The sequence below is a fragment of the Dermochelys coriacea genome, chromosome 8, assembly GCF_009764565.3.
Source record: "Dermochelys coriacea isolate rDerCor1 chromosome 8, rDerCor1.pri.v4, whole genome shotgun sequence".
Classification (NCBI taxonomy): domain Eukaryota; kingdom Metazoa; phylum Chordata; order Testudines; family Dermochelyidae; genus Dermochelys; species Dermochelys coriacea.
Window position 1 is genome coordinate 103,212,313 of NC_050075.1, and position 22,752 is coordinate 103,235,064.

General features: G+C 47.4%; 1 protein-coding gene across 3 annotated transcripts; it reads left to right on the forward strand.

Moving 5' to 3' along the window:
• Nucleotides 1-670: 670 nt before the first annotated feature.
• TMEM275 (transmembrane protein 275) lies at nt 671-17,809 on the forward strand. 3 transcript variants are annotated; one of them, XM_038411954.2, is made up of 2 exons: nt 671-1,115; nt 11,195-17,809. In XM_038411954.2, the coding sequence occupies exon 2, from the start codon at nt 11,286-11,288 to the stop codon at nt 11,832-11,834; it is 549 nt and encodes a 182-aa protein (XP_038267882.1). In that variant the 5' UTR covers nt 671-1,115; nt 11,195-11,285; the 3' UTR covers nt 11,835-17,809. The 3 variants fall into 3 exon arrangements, with proteins under 3 accessions (XP_038267882.1, XP_043346929.1, XP_043346930.1); XM_043490994.1 differs by lacking the exon at nt 671-1,115 and adding an exon at nt 1,118-1,261; XM_043490995.1 differs by lacking the exon at nt 671-1,115 and adding an exon at nt 7,706-7,789.
• The last annotated feature ends 4,943 nt before the right edge of the window (nt 17,810-22,752 follow it).

A 22,752-nucleotide genomic window follows, 5' to 3' on the forward strand; every position in this document is an offset into this window, starting at 1 on the left:
TTTCTCGGAGGCATGCCAAGGTTTTCCTTCCTTGTTTCTCATCACTCACCAGCCTGTCATTACTTCCCTGCTCTGATCCCACTTTAATACTTCCACTCTCACAAAGCCTGCTGGAGCCAATTAGATCACCACATCTGACCTCCTTCCCCCCTCCGGCCCCCAATATAAAGCCTTCACTACACATTCTCTAATCTTGGCGTCACTCCTGTTTGGGCAAGGCAGACAGCAGGAGGGAGATTGGAGGGAAATGTCACACCGAGAGAACCGATTCCATGAGGGATCAGGGGCAGGAATTTTGTCTTTCCCCTCCTGAAATTATTGACGTACCTTTCAAGAGCTTGCGGCATTGGCACAAGTGAGTCCTTGACGCTGGGGAGTCCACAGCCCCCCCTTCCCCTCCCCCCCCCCGACCCCCTTCTTGATCTTAGGCTTTGCAATTAGGCACTTTCCCTAGGCAATGACAAATCAAAGCCCCCCCGGAGAAAAGCTCCAGGCTGCCCCTAGCGGCAACGCTGCGGAAGGCAGCTTTACGGATGAAAGGGGTGGGTGCTGCTTTCAGCACCACAGCCCTGGACAGCCCCTCACCGGAGGCAGAGGCTTCCCGGGGGGGGGGGGGGGGCGGGTTGCAGCCTGAGGTACCAGGCGCTGAGGGGGGGGGGGGGGAGATGCTCTAGGCAGAGCGTTATCGGCGGCAGAGGCAGCCAGATCCAGCCTCCTCAAAGGATCTGCCCCCCCCCCGACACACACACACCCCAACCTGCTGCAGCATGGCTCGGGAGAGCCCTGCTCCTGCCTCTGGAAGATGCAAAAAAGGAGCCCGTGGGGCAGGCGCATCTCTCTCGCCAGAGGAAGAGCCATAGCGTCCTTAGGGCACGGCAGGAGGAGAGGGGACGGCGGGCAGCGCACCCCAGCCCGCTCGCCCAGCAGCAGCAAGGAAATCGGGGCAGGGCGCTCCGAGCGGCTTAGCCCGGGCAAAGTTTCCCAGGCGTGTGGGGGGCGCAGCTAGGCAGGCGAGAGCCCCACGCGTGGGAAGGATCTGCGGCGGGTGAGCTGCCCGTGGATGGCTGGTCCTTGGGGCTTCCCCGCAGCTCCTCTGCTCGAGGCAGGCACACCTGGTCAGTTGTTTAAACCAGAGGACGGGGTGGGTGTGTGTGTGTGTGGGGGGGGGGGATCCTGCTGCCTCTTGCCAGCCCTGAGTTCCCACTCAAGCCCAGGTAAGCGGTTCTCGTTGGCTTCCAGCCGCTGGTGCTCCACGGCCACGGTAATGGACAATTGCTGGAGAGTTTCACAGCACTTTGTGTGCGTTTGTGTGTGTTTTGGGGGGTTGGGGGTGGGGGGAGTACTCCTGTTTTGTTAACACTCAGCTTGGATTCTGCCAGCTAGGTGAAGAAGGTTTTGACGGTACAGAACTTAATTGATTTTCCCCCTGACCCTTTTAAACAAGTTTCTTTCACACCCCTGAAGGATCCCACCTTCAAAAAATGAGTCTGTGGATTGCTTCAGGCAATCTAGACAGGCTGGATGTCAGTGTTTGAATGAGTGATATTTTTTCCCCACTCAAGCTGAGCTTGCTTAGCTTTTGTGTGAATGTTTTTGGATCTAGCCAAAAATTATGCCCTGAAAACGCTGGATAAATTCGTCCCGGTTTTGGTTCAATTAACTTCACTGGAGTTATGTTTGAGATGGATTTGGTTCCTGGCTTTGACATTTGTTTTGTTTTTTATTGATTTTTAATCAACCCCCCCAGAGAATGTATTTGATCATTCCTAGGTTGGAAGATTCCTCTTCTATATATTCTGCTTTGCAGTTAGTTAGTCTTTACATTTATACATTTACAGCTTAATCGATATGTATTGGAGAATAAACCCAGAAATGTATTAGATGACGGTCACCCCAACACACACACAACGACAACCACAACAATAACACTAAGAAGCAGAGAGGTCTGTCTAGATCCCTTAATACTTCCCTTTCCACAATGAAGTCTTACATTTCAGAAGAGTGATCCGTTCAAATGAATAACGTTACCTGGTGCAAGGGCAGTGCAGAAACAGCAAGGTGAAGGAAAGAGCCTACAAAAGCTGTAGGGTGTCTACAAATAGGTCGCTTATTAAGGTCTGCCACATTGGTGATTTCTATTGCTCTCAATGGGCTTTGGACCAGACTCTCTGTGCATGTAGGTACTGCCTCTGATATAAGGGAGAACAGCCTTAGAAAACGGGTCACTTGCTGGAGGATTCTCTGCAGCTTGAAGTCTTTAAACCATGATTCGAGGACTTCAAGAGCTCAGACATAGGTGAGAGGTTTATTGTAGGAGTGGGTGGCCTGCATTGTGCAGGAGGTCAGACTAGATGATCATAATGGTCCCTTCTGACCTTAATATTTATGAATCTTTGAATCTAAAAATAAAATAAGGATGCTCCAGTACTGTGTATTGATCATAATAGGGTTGATTTATTTTCCTACTGTTCCAAGCTGCCTGGGTTTCTACTGTACTTGGGAGGAGGCGAATGCAAATCCCCACCTCCAGACCCAGCCCTTTGAAGCTATGCCCTGACAAGAAACCCACTGTCTGCAAATTACCTGTTCCCCAGGTCCCAGGATCAAAGACCCAAACTGTATAAAAAAAGTGACACAGATTCATGGGGATCTAGTTCTGAGCTAACAGCTGTTCTGAACTTGTAACCACAGAAAAAATCCTGGGTGGAATTTTAAGGACTGACTCCTACCAAAACCCTTGTTGGAGTTGGGGTGATCTCTGGTAAATTTGTTAGCACGTGTGTAGGATTTATTATTATTAATTATGTTAATATGTTTTCTCAGTCATGCTTTTGCCTGAAGAATAAATGTGCTTGCTTAGAAAAGCTATGTGGTAGCTTCTGACTGTGGGAGATTAAACTGTTTATAGCCTCCAAGGAGAAAAGCAAACTGGCTGAAGCAGTCTGATTTGCTGGGAAACTCACAGTGCAGGCAGGGAACACTGGGCCTAGAAAATCCCCAGGAGGGGGAGAGATCCACATTTCCACCCAAGCGAGGTGACAGCTGGGAGCCAGAAGCCTAAAAGTGGGTACCCTAGCTGGGCCATAAAGGAGGAACTACAGGTGCAGTTGCCCTGAACTGTGACAAACAGCAGGGGGCTGGAAACCTTTGTACAGTTGATCATGTGTGTTTACACTGGTCACTTTGCTCTGCTGCCTCCCCTTCTCAAGCTCTATTAAAATGATGGCACAAAATCAAAAATGACTGGGAAATAAGTGAGTGGGCTTCAGAAAACATTGTCTGGCATTAGAAAAAGGAATGACCTGATTCAAGATTTCGAGGCCAGAAGGGACCATTCTGATCATTTGATCTGACCCCCTGGATAACACAGGCCCTGGGACTGCCCCAAAATAATTCCTAGAGCGGATCTGTTGGAAAAATATCCAATTTTTTAAAATTGTCTGCAATAAGGAATCCATCACGACTCTTGGTAAATCATTCCAATAGTTAATTACCCTCACTGTCAAAAATGTATGCCTTATTTCCTGTCTGAATTTGTCTAGCTTCAACTTCCAGCCATTGGATCAGGATAGACCTTTCGCTGCTAGATTGAAGAGCCCATGAGCAAATATTTGTTCCCTGCATAGATACTTATAAACTGTGATCAAGTCACCACTTAACCTTATAAATATGCCACCCCTCTAGAGAGTAACCCAGGCAGCTTGGAACAGTAGGAAAATAAATCAACCCTATTATGATCAATACACAGTACTGGAGCATCCTTATTTTATTTTTAGATTCAAAGATTCATAAATATTAAGGTCAGAAGGGACCATTATGATCCCTCCATTATCCCGCTGTCTATATTAAATGAATAACTGGCTCTCACAGGTTCATAAATGGGTGATCTCTACTGTGGCCACTAGATTGCACTGCAGCCTTGCACATTCCCATTCTCCAGATTATCTGAATTTTTGATTATCCGATCTGGCTGTGGTCACAAGGAGACCAGATAAATGGGGTTCTTCTGTATTTCTTGGGAAACCAACTAAACCAGGGGTGGGCAAACTTTTTGGCCTGAGGGCCACATCTGGGTGTGGAAATTGTATGGTGGGCCATGAATGCTCATGAAATTGGAGGTTGGGATCCAGGAGGGAGTAAGGGCTCCAGCTGGGGGTGCAGGCTCTGGAGTGGGGCCAGAAATGAGGAATTCAGGGTGTGGGAAGGGGCTCTGGACTGGGACAGAAGGTTGGGTTGTGGGGTTGGGTGGTGAAGGTTCTGTCTGGCGGTGCAGGCTCTGGGGTGGGGCTGGGGATGAGGTGTTGGGGGTGCAGGAGGCTGCTCTGGTCTGGGACTGAGGAGTTCGGAGGGAAGGAGGGGAATCAGGGCTTAGTCAGGGGGTTGGGGCACAGGAGGGGGTCAGGGGTGCAAGCTTTGGGTGGTGCATACCTCAAGCAGCCCCCAGAAGCAGCAGCATATCCCCTCTCTGGCTTCTATGTGGAGGTGCAGCCAGGTGGTTCTGCATGCTGTCTGCAGGCACTGCCCTGCAGCTCCCGTTGGCTGTGGTTCCTGGCCAATGGGAGCTATGGAGGCAGCACTTGGGGTAGGGGTAGTGTGCAGAGCCTCCTGGCTGCCCCAATGCAAAGGAGCCAGCGGAGGGACACGCCGCTGCTTCTGGGCGTTGCATGCTTCCTGGCTGGAGCTCAAGGACCAGATTAAAATGTCTGGAGGGCTGGATGTGGCCCCCAGGCTGTAGTTTGCCCACCCCTGTACTAAACTAAAAGTTTATTTGTGGCTTGCATGTTGTTTAAAAGAGTCCTCTGAAGCTATTACACTTCCTAGGGTTTACATTAGTCATGTCTCCACTCTAGAGATGCTACATATGATCCCACAGTAATACCTTTGCATTCTGAATACAATAAACTCCTAAGACACACAAACTGAATTCAGTCAGGTTTGTCCAGGAGATTACAGAAACTTGCCATATTTGTCATACTTTGCCTCCCAACTCCACTTACAGATTCACCGAAAGCACCTCCCTCCCTATGTATCATCTTGCAGTTCTGTGGTGGTGATATCATGCCAGGAGACTTCATTCTCATTTCTATGAGCCAGTTTCTCCAGCTGGTGTAAACTGACCATAGGTCCATTGATGTAAATGGAGCTACCCTGATTTACATCAGCTGAGGATCTGGCACTTCATATGCAGCCTGGAGTTAGAAACCTACAAATCCAACTAGGCAACATAGGGGAAAAGTTCTGCCTCATATTCAGAGTAGGGTACTGGGAGTCAGGACTCCTGGGTTCATTATTCAGGGCCTGCCATTCACCTGCTGTGTGATTTTGGTCACCCGTTCTGGAAGTAACGGAGTCAGAGGTGGTACTGGTGCATTGCTCGATGCCTGTCTAAAACAAGAGATGCCTGTCTAAAACATCCTCCTATGGTGATTACTTATGGGGAGCTGCTGAGGCTCCTCCGGAACAGGAGCAGTTTGCCTGCCTGTTGGTGGTAGCACATGTGCTTGCTGGGCACATGAATTTATTTGCAAACTCCACTCCTGTTATCCATGGTGCACAGGAATATATTAGCATGTGCACTGCTACTTGCCTGAGAGCTGCATGCATACCCTTGTGCAACGACCAGGCTGATGCAGCTGTCAAGGCAATGGAAAGCTCCCATTCCTTTCAGCAGGAGCTGGCTCAAGTCCAAGAGCAGCTTGTCCTCTTTCTCCTGCAATGTGTACAACACCCCTCCATGACCCTTTGTTTCCCTTGTCTGTCAGCTCAAGGAAGAGCAGCACTTGAGCCAGCTGTACAATGGGCTCCCTCTGGCAGTGTGGAGGTGTCAGCTGCCCAGGACCCCCCAACCCTAGTTTCTAAACCTGTGGCTCTTTAGAAGTGCAGCCTTGTAGTGTCCCTATGTGGGAGGGTGCCAATAAAGTAGCCAAACAGGAGCATCTGTAGTCTCTGTGCCTCCTAAGGCGTGATTGAAAATCCAGGGACTTCAATGGGATTTGGATCAGGCCCAAAAAAGGTGGGCGAGGGGGAGTCCCTTTGTGCCATCTCTAAATAACCTGGCACTCTAGGGGCCACTGCTGGGGTGAGGGTCAGATCCAGGGTCTGCAGATCCCCTGCCAATGGTACACAGGAAGGGTTGGCTATTGCAGTAGAGACTCTGGAATAGGGTTGGGTGAATAATGGATTTTTTGGGCTCATTGGCAATTCTGAAAAAAAAACCAACAAATTTTTGAACCAAATCCCAAATATTTCCAAACTTTTGGCAAATAGAAAAATCAAAGCAGATTTCATTTCAGGCGGGATTAAGTGCCTGGGTTGACTTGTCACCAACATTTTCATTTTGACTTTGAGCATTTTAAACATTTTTAATTAACAAAAATGAAAGGAAATTTCAAAATGAAAAGTCATTTTGAATTGAAAAGTCAAAATGTTTTGTTTAAAAAAGTCAGGTGTCCCCCCCCCCGATTTCTTTTGTAAGGCTTTTGTGGGGCTTTTTAAAACTATTTTTGTTTTTCTCCTGACCAGAACAATTTGGTGACATTGACACACATTTGTGAAATGTTTTAGTCCTGCTGAATCTGCCTTTTTCTCTGAAAATTTCACCCAGCTCTAGTCTGGACCAGTCTGCTGCTTGAAGGAGTGGCAAATTCTGCTTGTATGTGAACTGAAGCCACCAACTTTCTTCACATAGCACATGATGTTCAGTTGATAGCAATCTGGGATGAATCTGAGCTAGTAATCTAGAGGTGAAAACATCCATACCCCACCCCCACGTCCATTGAATTTCCCTCACCCATCTGATCCTGAAAAGTCCCTCAGAACTGGAAAGAGACAAGCTTTGATTTCAAGTCTTGTTAGTTGTCGAAACAAAGTAGCTTGAACGTATATGAAATGCAAGCTACTCCCAGGCAATGCAGAATGCCCCAGTAGAAACACCAGTCCACCCACTTAAATGGATTGCAGAGAAAATAGGGCCAGCCATTGAATCCTCTGTCGAGATGGAATTCCCGCTGACATTCTTGTAAGTTCACATGTTGTGGGTATTGAACGGGGCCAGTCGTTCTTTCTCCACCAAGGGTTTCTGTGGCTGGGGCATCTTTGCAGACCACTGGGGTAGATAATCATTGGCAAACAGACCTCTGCAAATGAACATGGGCTCAGTCCTGCAAGGTGCCTCAACTCCCGCTGATGTCCCGCTGATGTCCCGCTGCGAGAAGGGGACTCTCACTGCAGGATCAATGGTTGTGGGGTTGCGTGGGGGAACAAAGCAAGCCATGAATTTTCATTTACAGTATAGGACATAAAAGAGGAGCTTGTCTCTGCAAGAGGCTCAGGAATACGTCACAGCCTGGAAACCGTAGTAAAAACATTCAGCTGGCCTTGCAGATGTGCAGCAAATGTTTGGGTGACCCAGTAGTCAGATTTGTGGGTGTTTTTGTTTCTTTACTAATTTTTTGGTCAGCCACTATGATATTATGATGGTGACTCTTGGGTCTTGGCATTGAAGTCTGCTTTGTACTATGTTCGTTACTGTGTTCCCCAGTCACAGATCTAATCCAGAAGGTACTTCTCCAGGGATTAACTCAGGCCAGGTTTTTCGTCCCAAAGACTCCAGGGATCCCTTAAGAGCACGAAATAGTGTAAATTCCAAGGTGTCGCTATGTGTTCCACTTGACTAAGCAGCTAAAACTCTCTCCCTGCCCCTCTGGAGTGGCTCTGTCCAAGATCAGATTTACCACCATGAAAATGAGTTGGAATGAGAGAAGGGAGAAGAACTCCAGAAGCGAAGGAGGTGAGATTGAGAGACCACGATGCTGTTGAGTTTGCAGTCAGCCTCTGAAAGGAAGTGCTCTCCCACAGTGGCAGATTAGTCACTGGGCCAATGGGGTCTGTGCCCAGGGGTTCCAGACAATTTGGGGGGGCCCTGGAAAAATGGCCCCTCCAAATCCTGACCTGCTCCGCCTGCCCACATGGCGCTCCTGCCAGGGTGTGGCATTGGGACACGGGGGGTTTGCCCCACTCTGCCCACCCGCCTCGTGCTCCTTCTGGGGAGTGGAACAAGCTGACATGCGCTGTCCCATTCCCCGGCAGGAGTGCTGGGTGGGGAGGGAGGGGGGGTGGAGCAAGGCAAGCCTCCGTACCCTGGCCCCATTTCCCCAGGAGGAGCGCCATGGAGACAGCGCGGGGGGAGGCAAGGGGGACGGACGGGACTGCAGGTGGAAGAGGTAGGGAGGGGTCCCCACTTGCTCTGGCCCAGGGCCCCACAAACCCCTAATCCACCTCTGCTCTTCCATGTGTGACACCAAAGACAACACCTCAGCAGTGCTGGCAAGCTGACAATAACGGCCCAGTGACTGGAACTCCAGAGTCTTGTCTTGGCACTTCTTGCCCTCAGCGCTCTGCCCACGAGAGACCACAGGGGGCACTGCGGCTCGCTACTGAGTTGTCTTAGCAGGGCTAGGAGGGGTTCAGGACTGGAATCAAGTAATACCCAGGTTGCTAGAGAGTGAAATCCCTTGTCTGATATTGTTCTGTGGCCTAGGGGCCATTCATATTACAACCTCACCTTCCCTGCAGGAAGGGAGAATTATTTAAGCAGGAACTCAGTGTTATTCAATGGAATTCACCCTGTGGGAATGCGTTATACCTCCTGATCCAAATAAGCCAATCATGGCTCTTTTAATGATCTAGTGTGACTTTACTGGCTGAAGGATGGTCAATTGGTCAGGGAATTAGCCTAGGGCTTGGGACACCTGGCTTCAAGTTCCTGTTCTACCAAAGACTTCCTACATGAGCTTGAGCATCACTTAGGCCCAGATCCTTGAAGGGACCTAGGCACTGACCCCAGAAGAATGCTCAGCCCCCAGGCTATACTATGCATGGGCAGAGCCAGGTGCTTAGGGAAGGGGTTTTCAGAAGCTGGTCAGCTAAGCAGGAAGCCGCCTAGCCCAGCCAGGAATGAAGTGCCAGGGAAGGAAGAGGAGAGGCTCGTAGGCACCTAAGCAGCTGATATGGTGCAAATGGGCGGCAGGTGGAGCCCCCCTTCAGGGAGGCTAGGCCTCAGCTCCACTCCTTCTGCCCATGCCTCCCCACCGGGGCAGAGCCCTGAGGCCCCCCAGTCCCTCCACAGCCGGAGCCCCGAGACCTCCTGCCTCCAATGCGACCAGAACAATGAGCTCTCCCCCTTCCTGGAGAAACTCCGAGCCCCTCCCCACTTGCCTGGAGGAGCGCCTTGTGTCCCCTCTCCACCCCAGCCCCCAAACCACCTGGGAAAAACCACAGCAGTGTCTCTTCCTGAAGAAGAACCTGAGTTTTGATGATGCCCCATGCAAGTTCCGGGGCAGTGAGAAGGTGGTATCTGCTACTCAGCTTCCTGGGTTCATCGGTAATCTCTCTGGAATCCAGGTAGATTAGTGATGAATCCAGGAAGCCAAACAGCACATACCACCTCCTCAGATGTCCCGGAACCTGCATGGGCATAATAAAGCAAAAACTCCCCGCCCCAACCTGCAACTGGGCGTCCAGCAGAGCCTCCCCTGGCCTAGTATACCTGCCTCCCATGGCTGGTGCACCTGGCTGAGGGGCCAGAGATAGACGCCTCCTTCAGCTCAGGATCCTCAGCCGCAGGCTCTCTGTTAGAGTCACGCCCCTGAGCCAGGTCAGCTGCTTAGGTAGGTCATGCCCTAGCCAGCAAGTGTCTTTCTCTTCTCCTGCTCATGATCAATACTTCATTGACACACATCCCTACATTTCCCTGTGCCCCCAGCTGTCTTCTGTGGAAGTGCTGTGCTACCCCAACTCACCCCACCCCCTCACCTATTGGTGGCCTGCATCTGGCCTGCTTGCGCTGGGGGGCAGACAAATAACAGATCTTAGCTGTGCTCAGAGCATGCCTACAGAATCGGGCCCCACTGGTCAAAGACAAAAGACAACAGCCAGGGGAACAGACGGTCACAGTGAGAAGGCATTGAGAAGATCCGGGTTCTGATGATTAGCAGAGGTTATAGCAAACCAGCTGCTGAAGAAGAACAATGAGGTGTCTGCAGAGTAAGAAAGCTTTGTGGCCCTGGTAAAGGGGCCTGTAAATGAGTTGGCCGCCCTCAGGCACCCTTTTATGGGAAGGTGCCTCTGCCCTGTCCTTCTCTTTATCTTCTCTCTTCCAGGTCCTTTTAACCAGACACCACATGCTTGCTCATCCAATAGGTGCCCTTGTTGGGTCTGGGTTTATTAATGTAAGAACAGCCATACTGGGTCAGACCAATGGTGCATCTAGCCCAGTGTCCTGTCTTCCGACAGTGGCTGGTGCCAGATGCTACAGAAGGAATGACTAGAATAGGGCAATTATTGAGTGATCCATCCCCTGTTGTCCACTCCCAGCTTCTGGCAGTTTGAGGCTTAGGATACCCAGAGCATGGTATTATGTCCCTGACCATCTTGGCTAATAGCCCTAGATGTACATGTCCTCCAGGAGCTGATCTAGTTCTTTTTTGAACTCAGTTAGACTTTTGGCCTTCACAACATCCCCTGGCAATGAGTTCTACAGGTTGACTGTGCGTTGTGTGAGGAAGTACTTCCTTATGTTTATTTTAAACCTGCTGCCTACTAATTTAATTGGGTGACCCCTGGTTCTTGTGTTATAGGAAGGGGTAAATAACACTTCTCTATTTACATTCTCCACACCAGTCATGATTTTATAGACCTCTGTTATATTCCCCCTTACTCGTCTCTTTTCCAAGCTGAAAAGTCCCAGCCTTATTAAACTCTCCTCAAATGGAATCTGTTCCATCCCCCTATTCAGACAAATTAACTAGGAAGCAAAACTCCAAGTCCCAAGAGTCTGTTCCAGGGCCTGGTTCTGACCTCAGAGCCTGAGTGGGTGAGAGGGTCCCTCCACAGGCTCCGTGTAGCACTTCTTAGGAGGTAACCCGCTCTGGGGTATGGCGGGCAGGTGCCTTGCTCAGAGCTGACTTCCCCTTCAAGAAAAGCTTCAGCTCTCTTATAAGGAACCACAGCTGCATCCGATTCCCTCCCCATGCCCGGTGTCTCTGATTGGCTTATTTAACAAACCTGCTCCAGGTGTCAAGTCTCCCACAGGCGGCTCCCTCTCTTGCCCTTTGCTCTCTCTCAAGGCCCCTGGGTAATCCCTCCACATAATGAGTGAGCAGTTACATTCTTTCTTCCTTTCCTCCTCCTACAGGAAATTCAAGGCAGCACAAGCCCACTGATCGTCTCACCAATGCCATGTGTGCTCAGTAAGGTGCGAGGTCCCCTGGGAGACTTGTATCAACATGTTCAGCGAAAAAAGCAGCACCTCTTTGTCCCAGAAACCTAGCCAGAAAAAGACCAGGCCCCAGGGGCTCCCATCCCCTGCTCTCTGTTGTGCCTGTGGACTTTGCATCATGCTTGCCGGGATCAACATCACCCTGGTGGGAGCATTCGCTTTTGGGACCTTCCTCCCCATGAACAACCCCCCTATCATCATTGGACCCATCCTGCTGGTGGTTGCTTTTACGTTCTTCGGTGCCTGCTGCATCTGTAGCCGGAGACCACCTGCCCATGGGTCGAGGAAATCCAAGCCAGGTTCCAACATCGGGCTCATCAAACCTGGCAACACAACCTTCGAGATAGAAACCAGCGAGCACACGGTGCAGGACACCACCGCTGTGCAGTTGAGCCCAACCAACTCGCCTGTGTCCTCCAGAAAGTCCACGCCCGTCCATGAGAACTCCAAGACCTGCAAACTCTTCACAATGGATGGCAATGGGCCGGCGGCAAAATACACAGCAGGAGGGGAGTCAATTCAACTGAACTTGCCCAGAGACCTTATGACATCCTAAGTCAAGTCAGAGTGGTTATTAGCAGCCAGGTGGGCACCACAGTTGGGTACGCCATGATCAGATGGATACAGCTGTTAGGAAGCAGCAAGCCTATGAAATCCTTTGGTGTGGCCAACTGATATGCTGACATCTTAAAAACCAGTTAAGAAAGGAAAGGGATGACATGGTAATTGGAAACGGTGGTGAGAAATTCCAGCTTTTTTTCTGGAATGGGTGCATTTATTTAATGTTATTAGAAACAATGCTGTAACGAGGAATCGATGTGGCCCAGCTACTGGGAAATTAGAGATCTTCTTTTGGAATTAATTCATTTCTTTAGTGCAACTTTTTAAAAAAAGTAATGTCATGATTAGAATTCAGTGCCACAGAGTGCTAACAAATTACAGGTCTCTCTTTTTGGAAGGGATGCAGTTATTTAATGTAATAAAAATGACCAGAGCAGTAATTAGATATTGATACCACCCAGTTGCTGGGAAATTACAGATCTTTGAGATGAGGCTTTTGGGGGTTTGAAGAATAATACATTTATTTTAATGCAATTAAAAATGCAACACAAAAATGTAACTTCCACTTTTTATCCTGTCTCAACCTTTCCTTTCTTTTTGACTTATACTCTAACTCTAGCAGCCAGCAGATGTCAAGTGCAGCAGGTAGCATCAGCTGTTTTTCCTTCTGCATAATTTAGATTCTGCTCTCAGTCCTGCTGTCTAACATGCTACATCACTTGAAAGGTCAGCTGTGCCTGAGTATGTAGAGGCTGCAGGTGATTGGTTTAGCCTGGCCTTGCAATGGGTGGAGAGTATCAGAAGGGGCAACCCATAGACCTACTGGAAAAGGAAATGGACTCATGTGGAAAGAGGTTCCACTGAGCAACAGAAATGGAGTGAGATAAGATGATGCCCCTGAACCCCTTTTGAACTTTGGACCTGGATTGGACATATCTACTTAGAGTCAGCATTTATTCGGGAATGAAAATAACAATAATGTCGTTATTGTTAAAGTTGGTAGGGAATTTTTCAGTGCATCGGTTTCAGTGAAAATTTCTTAAGGAAGGTTTCTCAGGTCCAGGATGGAATTTCTGGTGAGGGAGAGACCAGAATAGCTTTCACCTGGGATGTGGGGGAACCAATTGCAAGTCCCTGATTTGGAGCAGGGACTCAAAACTGCATTTCCCACATCCCAGACAGGTGCCCTGACCACCAGGTTACTGGTTATTCCATGGGCTCTGTCTGGCTTGTGGTTTCTCCAGCCAGCCCTACTTGCCAGAAGACAGGCCAACTGATCTAGAAGATGACCAAAGGGATCTGCATCTCCTCTCTTTAAATGACTGTAAATCCCACTGACATTGATATGAGCTGTGTGTGTACAGTAAGAGGAGAATACGTTCCCTTAATAAGGGCACCATGGTTCCCTATGTTGTAAGGCATTGGGAGGGTGGAAGGGATGTTTGCTGGAGAGGACCCTGAATCTATGGAAGGGAGGAAGCAGTGTCCGTGTTGCCTGCTGCTGTGCATGAAAGTTTCCATCTGACTCTGGATGCTCAGGGCTTCCTGGATTTGGGAATAGGATGTACCTTGTAGCAGGTAGAAAAACAGAGCTGGGGAGCAGCTGCCGAATGCAGCCTGCTTTCTTCTGACACACAATTCAGTGGAAGGTAATGCCATGGTGAGCAGCATTAATCTGGGCTCTTGCTGTCCACTTTTCTTGGAGGTGAGTAAAGCACGGTGCAGCAGAGGTAGATAGAGCTGTACTCTAGAGATGAAGGGTCTGCAGGGTGGTTTAGAGATGGGGGTTGTAGCTCCTTTTGCTCACTGACAGTATTGCCAACCTGAAATGTTCAAAAATCAGGAGTCACGCCTGCCCAAACTCACAAGAGTGGCTCAGACAGCATGAGATTATTTTAACAAATAATTAATATTGGATTCTGTTTAATCACCTTCTGGGCTTTAAGCCTTCGAGAGACATGTTTTCAAGGTTTTTTTGCCATAACCAAGAGAAAGAGACAGACTTTTTTTGAAAAAAAAAAAGCTGAGATTCTCACATATTCACATGACTCCAGGAGCTGGGGCTTTCAGAAAAACATTAAATAGTATGAGACAGATATTACTATCTTGAGAGTTGACAACATTGCATTAATGTCCAGGTTCCATGGGATTTTGAGCTTGCCATATCTCCCTCCTAAGGGAAGCATTTCATGGAATCTCTGAGAGTTTTTTTAAGACCTCCTTTCTCAATGAGGGATAGTGATGTGTCTTGTCTTTAGCTCTTTACACAATATATCTAATATGGAAAGACACAGGCCAAATAACTGCATTTACTATGTTAGAGTGAGTCAGGAAATGGGTTTTTCCATGAACATTTTCAAGTTTTCAAAAAAAAAAATTCTGTCCTGAAATGGAACAAAAAGTAAATATCTCAACAATTTTCACAATCTGAAAATTCCCCCCCCCAATGGTCAATCAAAATATTTCAGTTAGATTGTGATCATTTTTATACTTTCAAAATAATAATAATTAGCTTAAAATTTGATACAAAAAGTCATTCTGAATGGGAAAACCGGAATTGTTTTTTTTAGGAAATGCCAAAATGAAAGCTTGCAACAATTTCAAACTTTTATTTAAAAAAAAATCAAGTTGAAAAATTTGTCAAAACCAACCATTGCCCATGAAAATTTTAAATGTTGATGCATCGGCATTTTCCTATGGAAAAAACGTTCCCTGAAAAATTCACAGCCAGCTCTACTGAACATAAGAACGGCCATATAGGGTCAGACCAAGGGTCCATCTAGCTCAGTATCTTGTGTTCTGACAGTGGCTAATGTCAGGTGCTTCAGAGGGAATCAACAGAATCGGTAATCACCAAGTGATCCAACATATATAACATGTCAGGCCTAACCACATACATATGCTGTGGCAGAGGTCTGGTAGCTACAGAAATATGGAAGACAGTGAGGGTTCAAAAATTACTTAAAGGACCACTATCCTGTTCCTATACTATAGTATCATAGAAATGTAGGGCTAGAAGGGACCTCAAAGGCCATCTAGTCCAGCGCTCAGGCATGGACCTGGGGCTTTAAGATCAGTGGCCTTGGAGGAGCATTTGCTGCTATAGTTTTAATTGCTCAGAACAGTAAGCCAACAAAACCAAGGTGACAAGAAATGTACCATGCTGCGCCATGCAGCCAACTATTAGCGCTGCAAACTAGCTCTTCCAGATGACGGGGCCGTGCCGAGGGGCCGCCAGTCCCCCAATGTTGTGCACAGCACACACCAGTAGGGGGCAGCGCAAGTTGCAGCAATGGGATTCCAAGAGGGCTGCCTACATTGCATGTCGCAAGCCAGCAGCCAGCAGGGAAGCCGTTTTCAAGAGGTGCCCATAGAGCCTCATCCAAAGCCCATCATACTCAGTGCAAGGCCCCCTCCACACACGTCAATGGATCAGGCTTTTCATGAGCAGGAGGTAGAATAAGAAGGGAAGGGGAGAGAGAGCAAAGGGGAAGAGAGCGCCCCCTACTGGTGAAATTGACTGTAACCACTGCATGTGAGTTACAAGTGCCGTGTAGTGGTTCTGCTTACAGCCCATGCTGCGATGGTGGGGAGGAACGTGCATGTGTCCCACATGCCCCCTCAGAGCTGCTGCTGAGGACCCCTAGCACAGCCTGTTGCTGTCAGGGTTGGAATGTGTCAGTCAGACTCCTTAGTCCGTTCTAACTCCTATGGGATCTGCAGTCCTGCCACCTCATTCTCCTGAGCATTGGTTTGGTTGGCCTGGGCTGGGGAACACCAGCCTTCGAAGGGTTAAGGTGAGCACTTTTCTCTCGCAAAACCGATCAGCCCTGGGAACAGACCCATTTGTGTTTTTCCTGCCATCGCTCTGTTCTCTAGAGGGGACGAGCAGCAGCCTAGGTGGGTCCCTCACTTCACGGGATTTTCAGAGGAAGTCGGCACCTATGTAACTTCAAGAGTTGTTAGGCAGAAGAGAAAGGAGGTATTTGGGGCCTGATTCAAAGCACACTGAAGCCACTGGAAAGACTCCCGTGGAGTTAATGAGTGTTGAATCAGGACCTTGGTGAACACTGATTTGGAGGTCATTCTAAGAGCAGGGATGAGATTGGAGGGAGCCACTTCCTATCATTTCTTGTTCATTGGATTATTAATAGGCATGTTCCAATAGTCATGAATGGACCCCAGCACTTTACAGAAGAAAGAATAAAATATAGTCCTGGTCCCAAAGAGTTTTGACTAGGATTTTCAGACAATGATAGTTGGACATCATTCAGCGGTAGGCATGAACTGAAGAACTGGATGTCAACCACATCAAGGCATAATTCCATGGCAGTTTAATTTAGACCGTACTGACTCTTGGCAGATTACTCCTCCCCCTGCAGCAATTAGCTGCATGCAGAATTCAAAATAGATCCTTTTTCTATGTGAATGAATTAACTAAGCAACATTACAGCAGGGCTGACGGAAGGAGACAAAGCAAACAGATTAGCAGGTGCAAAGCATGGAACTTTCTTTATTGGGTGTCAGGCACGGACAGGCCCATCTGGTCACCATCATAAGGTTGGTAGGGCATGATACATGGGGTGGGCACTGATAGCAGTGGAAATGGGGACAAATCCGTAGGCCTCTGATAGAGAACCAACGGAGGCCATTGAGTCAATAGAAGCCACATGAGTTTCAACAGCTTTGGATATACAGAAAAGCCTAGCATACTGGAAATACTATGTCGCTTTCGTTTAGTCTAGCCACTGACTTAGCACTTGGACTGCAGTCGGCTCTGGAATAATTCCAACACCAGGGTCCGCATAACTACTGTCCAACAATAGTCTTGCTATAGAAACTGCCCTTATAGCAGGCTGTTGCAGATGGGAAGGGACGGTCCAGAGGTCAGGACACTAATGTGGCACTTGGGAGACCTGGGCTCAATTTCTTGCTCTGCCACAGACTTCCTGTGTGACCTTGGGCAAGTCATGTAGCCTGTCTGTGTCTCAATTCCCCATCTGTACAGTAAGGATGATAGATCTTTCCTAAAGCACAGTGGTGTGTGAGGACAACTACATTAAAGATGGAAAGGTGCTCAGCTGCTACAGGGATGGGGGCCAGATAAAGCACCCAAGACAGAAAGCTGGGTGGATCCAAACACTCCTGAGCTCTGGGAATGTTTGAATCTGCATGTGGCTTTGTGGCTCAGGCCTAGCGCCATATGATATATTTTGGAGTTAATGTCCTTGGTAAGATCTCAGACATCCACTTGATTGTATTTAATATCTCTACAGCAAACTCCCCTTTGGCACATGAGATCTGATAGTCTGGGCTAAAAATTTCCATCAGTTTTGGTTGCTGTTCTGTTGATACATTTAATACGGCAAAATATCCATCTGCAATTGATTGGATCTCAAACTCCAAGCTACCAAGTCTTCTTGGAACATCACCCCACGGCCTAAATGTATTTCATGGAGTTGTCTTTTTGTTCAGATCAACACAGTTATTGGGATTGTTTGCCCCAGATATTTGGGGCATACAAATTACAAAATCAACCAGTATATTATACTTCTCCCTCTTCCCATTTTCAAAAAATGAATAATCTCATTGGAGAGTGTATTTTGGATCAAGATCAGCGTTGTGAAATGTACCATACAAGGTGTCACGGGCAATAAAGTGGAAGCCAGTTAGGGCCTGCTACTAATCCCATAGAAGCAAGTGGCAAAACTCTCATGGACGTCAATAGGAGCATGTGTAGCTTAGTGTTTTCTTATTTGTCCATATTGCGGTAGGGCCTAGAAGCCCTACCCAAGAATCAGGGTCCCATTGTGCTCAGAGCTGTACACACATATAATGCAGAGATGGTCCTTGCCCCATGGTAAAGTTAACTTTACAATCTAGGTATAAGACTGAAGGCAAATGCAACAAACATCATGGGGAGGGGGACAAGGGAACAGTGAGACAATGGTGTCCCTAGTCTCTGTTTGCCAGAAGCTGGGAATGGGTGACAGGGGATGGATCACTTGGTGATTACCTGTTCTGTTCATTCCCTCTGGGGCACCTGGCACTGGCCACTGGCGGAAGACAGGAGACTGGGTTTGATGGACCCTTGGTCTGTCCCAGAATGGCTGTTCTTATGTTATGTTCTAATGGTACCTTCATGTTGAGGGCCCATATGCTTCTGACCCAATGACCTGTTGTTATCTAGCTGCTGCACTCTGTAGTGAGCTGTGACATTGTTTGCATAGACACGTTGTTTGTGGGGTTGGGGTGGAGGGAGGGACATCGCTGCTATGTTCTTCTGAAGCATTTAATGTCCTGCTTTTCAGCTGGGTCCACGTCCGTCTGTCTGCCTTCGTGATTGGCTGTGAATAAATCATTTGTAAATCTGTGCATCCTTCTTGCATTGCAGAAGACAAGGAGATTTTTTGTGTGATTCCAGTTGGACTTGCTGATGTGAAGGTTGATTTTTTTTTTATTATTTATATGTACGTGAAATGTGGAATCTGGAAAAGAGAGGCACATTAAAATATGAATGATTGCTCTTTTCTCCTTTTGGAGGAGTCTGCCATTTCCATCCTTTTCCTCCCATGCAGCAAGTTTTTTGTCAATCTTTTATAGTACCACGAGGATCAATGGCGTCTCTTCCACTAGATTAGTACCTTTTTCTCTGCATGCTCTGCAATGGACTTGTTGATGTGAAGGTTGACTGCAATGTTTTTGTTCATTTCCTATCGGGTAATTAACAGCTGTGCAGGAACAAACTTCCATGAGATCAGATGTGTCCGAATCTCCCTTCTTTTGAAACTATTGCATGATGCTCCCGGTTAAACAACTGTTTTCCCCAAACAACCACGTGCCAAGGCTCCCAGTGCAGATGGAGTCAAGTTCTGAACCCAATTGCTGGAAGCAACTGATTTGCAAGGAGAGGGTGAATACAAAATCATAGAAATATAGGGCTGGAAGGGATCTCAAGAGGTTCTCTAGTCCATCCCCCCATAGTGAGGTAGGATTAAGTATACCTAGACCATCCCTGCCTGATGTTTGTCCAACTTGTTAAAAAAACCATCAATGATGGGGATTTCACAACCTCCCTAGGTAACCTGTTCCAGTGCTTAACGACCCTTATAGTTAGAACACTTTTCCTAATATCTAACCTCAAACTCCTTTCTGAAAATGTTCTCTGCTTTCTGTCAATATATCTTTAGTCCTGTGAAGTGCTGTGATGACTAGAGCAATAGAGATATCTGTAAAATAAATTCAAGACCCCAGGTGAGCTCACGGTTAACACCCGTGAGCCACTGGGTCCTGTGCAGGAGTTATGGCTGGGTCTTGTTCCCGTTGTTGACTCTAGGTGTGTATGTTACTGAACAAATTCTGCCCTGAGTCACACTGTACAACTCCACTGAGATCAACGGGGCTGCATACAGTGTCCTCCTGAGGGGTTGTCAATCCATGGCATAAGGTGATATCTATCCATCCTCTGGAAATATTGGGGCTCTCTTCCGAGGGTCAACAGAGTCTAGTGGTTTGAGCATGGGACAGGGCTTCATGAACTCCTGAGTTCTAATCCCAGCTCCGACAGGGAGTCGCCCTGTGGCCTCTTTCCACTCACAGCACAGCTCCCTGCCTCAGTTTCCCCACACATCAAATGGAAATAATCATAATTTCCTTCCCTCCCTGGGGTGATGCGAAATTCAGTTAGTTAATATTTGTGTAGCCCTTTGAAGATGTAAAATGCTGTATAATTGCACTTAGTGTATTATTACTAATCCTTTGGGGAACACAGGAATAGGCTGTATGGGACATACATATGTGGCTGTGTTCGTTTACCCATGGAACGTGTCTGTATACAGCACTGTGTATGGGTTTTGTGCCTTCTGATTAAAGGAAATAATTTTATACTACACATAATTAACCTGTGGGCCTTATTGCCACATGGTGCCATGGAGTTTAAAAGCTCTTAATGGGATTCAAAGCATTAGCAATTTATATGGACTTTGAGAAAATCCACAGCTACCTACATATGTGAATGTGGCATGTGATATTTGTGAGGATTAACAATGGGGCGGAGATGTGTGCGCGCACATAGGTGAAGTGTATTCTGTCTTCGTGTGTGAAAAGACTATATTTATGAGTAGATGTGTGGTGTGTGTATACATGTGAATGCATTGCTTGGGAGGGTGGTATCTCCTTTCTGCTAAGCTCCTTCTGTGCTGAGCTCAACACAGGCATCTGGGGAGGGGTTGGAGAGAGATCCGGGGAAGAATTGAGAGATTTGGGGTTTGAAAACTTGCCTAGTTGAGGAAATTCTTCACTAGGCACAACTAAAGGATTTTGGCTGGGAGGAAATCTCACCTTCCTAGGCAAGAAGGAGCTGTGAAATGAGTTCCATGTGTAAAATCCCAACCTGCTTAATGCAAAGGGATTTTTTTAAGTTGCCCAAGGAAACTTTCTGGGAAGATTTTACTTATAAAAGCAGGCGAGAAGAACAGCTTTGAGATTATGGAGCAGCTTCCGGTGCCCTGCCAGGCCCTTTAGCTCACAGCTATTTCACCCTCTCTTCTCCAAACGGCAGCTGCCTTTAGAAATACTAACTTAGTGCAGCCCTTCTCCAGGTGAGTCTCTCTCCATGCGGGAAAATAAAATAGAAATATTAAAATAAGTAAATAAATATATTCCATTTAACCTGATTGTTCAGAAGAGCTGCTGCTTTGGCATTATTCCCTTATGCTGGTATGTACTGAAAGTCAAGAGAATAGAAATAAATAAGGAACTTGTATATTTGGTTCACAAAACCCCAGTATTTATTATTCATTACAAATAACACTTTGCTATTCTACAGTGCTTTTCATCTAGGGAGCTCTAAGTCTCACTATACCTCTGTTGGAGAGATTCAGACTATCTAGAGTAGGGACCCACTTCATATGAATAAATATTAATAATAATAATCCATTGCAAAATGCAGCTGTCTTGGGGGAGGAATGCAGCAGCTGTTTAATGAGATGCAGCAATGTTGCCCAACAATGGAGGTCATGATATAAAGAAGCCGAGGGAATTCAATTGAAATTGCAGAGCGATTTGTAGGGCAGCAGGTTTAGTTTTTACCCAGATTGGAATTAAGTCAGGACATGGAGGTTAACACCCTTGGTCAAGATTTTCAATGAGAGGAGCCTAAATCCTGATTAGGCACTTCAGTAAATGACCTAATTTCCAAAAGCACCCAGCAATCTCACTGATTTTCTCTCTCTTCAAAATTCTTGGCCTGTGGTATTTGTGTAAACACCCAATGCCTGAAGAAAAGATTCTTTTGGCTTTGAAAGCAGATGTATCCTACGCTCTTTGGTCCAATAGAAGGTGTTGAGTTATCTCCATTGTTTGTCTTTTCTTGAGACCTAACATAGACCAAAACATGATCTGGGCACTTTGGCTTGTGGTCTTACAAGGTGCTACTGAGTGTTAAGACCAGAGGTAAAGAGCTGGAGAGAGGATGCCATTTGCAGTGTGCCCTACAAACTCCAGGAACTATGAAACATTCTTGAGTGCCCTCTACTGCCACCGTGTCTATTAACTACCTCCATACAGAGAGAGACAGAGCACGCTTCTGTGACACTGAGCATTCTGGCCCTGACCCAGCAAAGCACTTAAACCCGTTTCACTTTAGATACCACATTTTGAAAATATTATCTCTGACCCTTACCAAAACCACCGTGCAATATTTCCTGCCCACAGCTCAGCCTGGTCCCAAAGGCAATGGGCTTGATTCTATTTTGACTTTACATCAAGGGGGAAAGAAACATTTCCATGATTAAAACCATCGCTTCATTATTTTGATTCTCATCAGTGGCCAGCTCCCATCCCAGAACTGCAGCATGCGCTGATGTGGCACCTGGGTGTCAAGATCCTGACAAGGGCAGTGAGGGCCAAGGGTCAGAGCAGGGGCAAACCTGAGGCTGGGAGGAGCAGAGGAGTTCATAGTTGGGTTCCAGGCCAGGGTCGATACCAAGGATCAGAGTCTAAGTTAGGTTTCAGGGTCCGAGTCGGGAGGCGAAGTCTGGATCAAGCCAAGGTCCAAGCCAGGAATTCAAGAGCAAGAAGCAGGAACTGTCATGAAACTCTAGGAGATCCACACTATTTCCTGGACACTTCCTGAAGTGCCCTTTGGGTTTATATAGTGCAGAGAGCCAATCAGGAGCCACGAGGCTGCCATCTGTCAAAACCTTGAGGTGGAACTTCCCATGGTCTGTGTCCAGACCAGTGTCCAGGAAGTGGAGCACAAACTGGTTACAGCTGCTGCTGGGTGGCACTCTGGAGATGTCAGCTGCCTGGTAGCTCTGCAGGCCTGGATCCTATACCTGTGGGGCCTTACACCTGGAAGCTGTTGTTGCTCAGAGAGACTCATTCCCAGCTGATCTGGTCTAGTCGCTCAGATGTCACCATCTTCCTTAGCTTGAAGGGAAGCAGCCAGAGAAATATTTTATAACACACTATCCACCAAAGGGGCCCTTCGCTTCTTACTCCAAAGGGAGTTTTACCTGAGGAAAGACTTCTGGATTTGGTCCCTAAGTGAGGACACACGTTTGAAATGGTGTGATCATTTAACCTGAGTGTGTACATTCAAATAGCTAGTGCAGCTCCATACAAGTTGTGGTCTTGATCAATAGCGATCATCCCTCTTTCAGGACAACAGCCATGTGGTAGCACCTGTTCCAATCCCACCCATCTCGGTATTATTATTTGCATTGCAATATCATCTAGAAGGTGCAGCTGATATCAGGGCCCCCTCTTATGGATACATCGGAAGAGCCAGCTTCTGGCCCAGAGATTTTACAAACTAAATAGACAAGAGGTGGGAGAAAAGAATTAGTATCCCCCAGTGTCCCACTGGGGAACGGAAGGATGAGACAGACAAAGTGACTTGCCAAGCTGGG

Coding starts and splice junctions, on each gene's coding strand:
- TMEM275 (XM_038411954.2), top strand. CDS start 11,286: ATGTTCAGCGAAAAAAGCAGCACCTCTTTGTCCCAGAAACCTAGCCAG.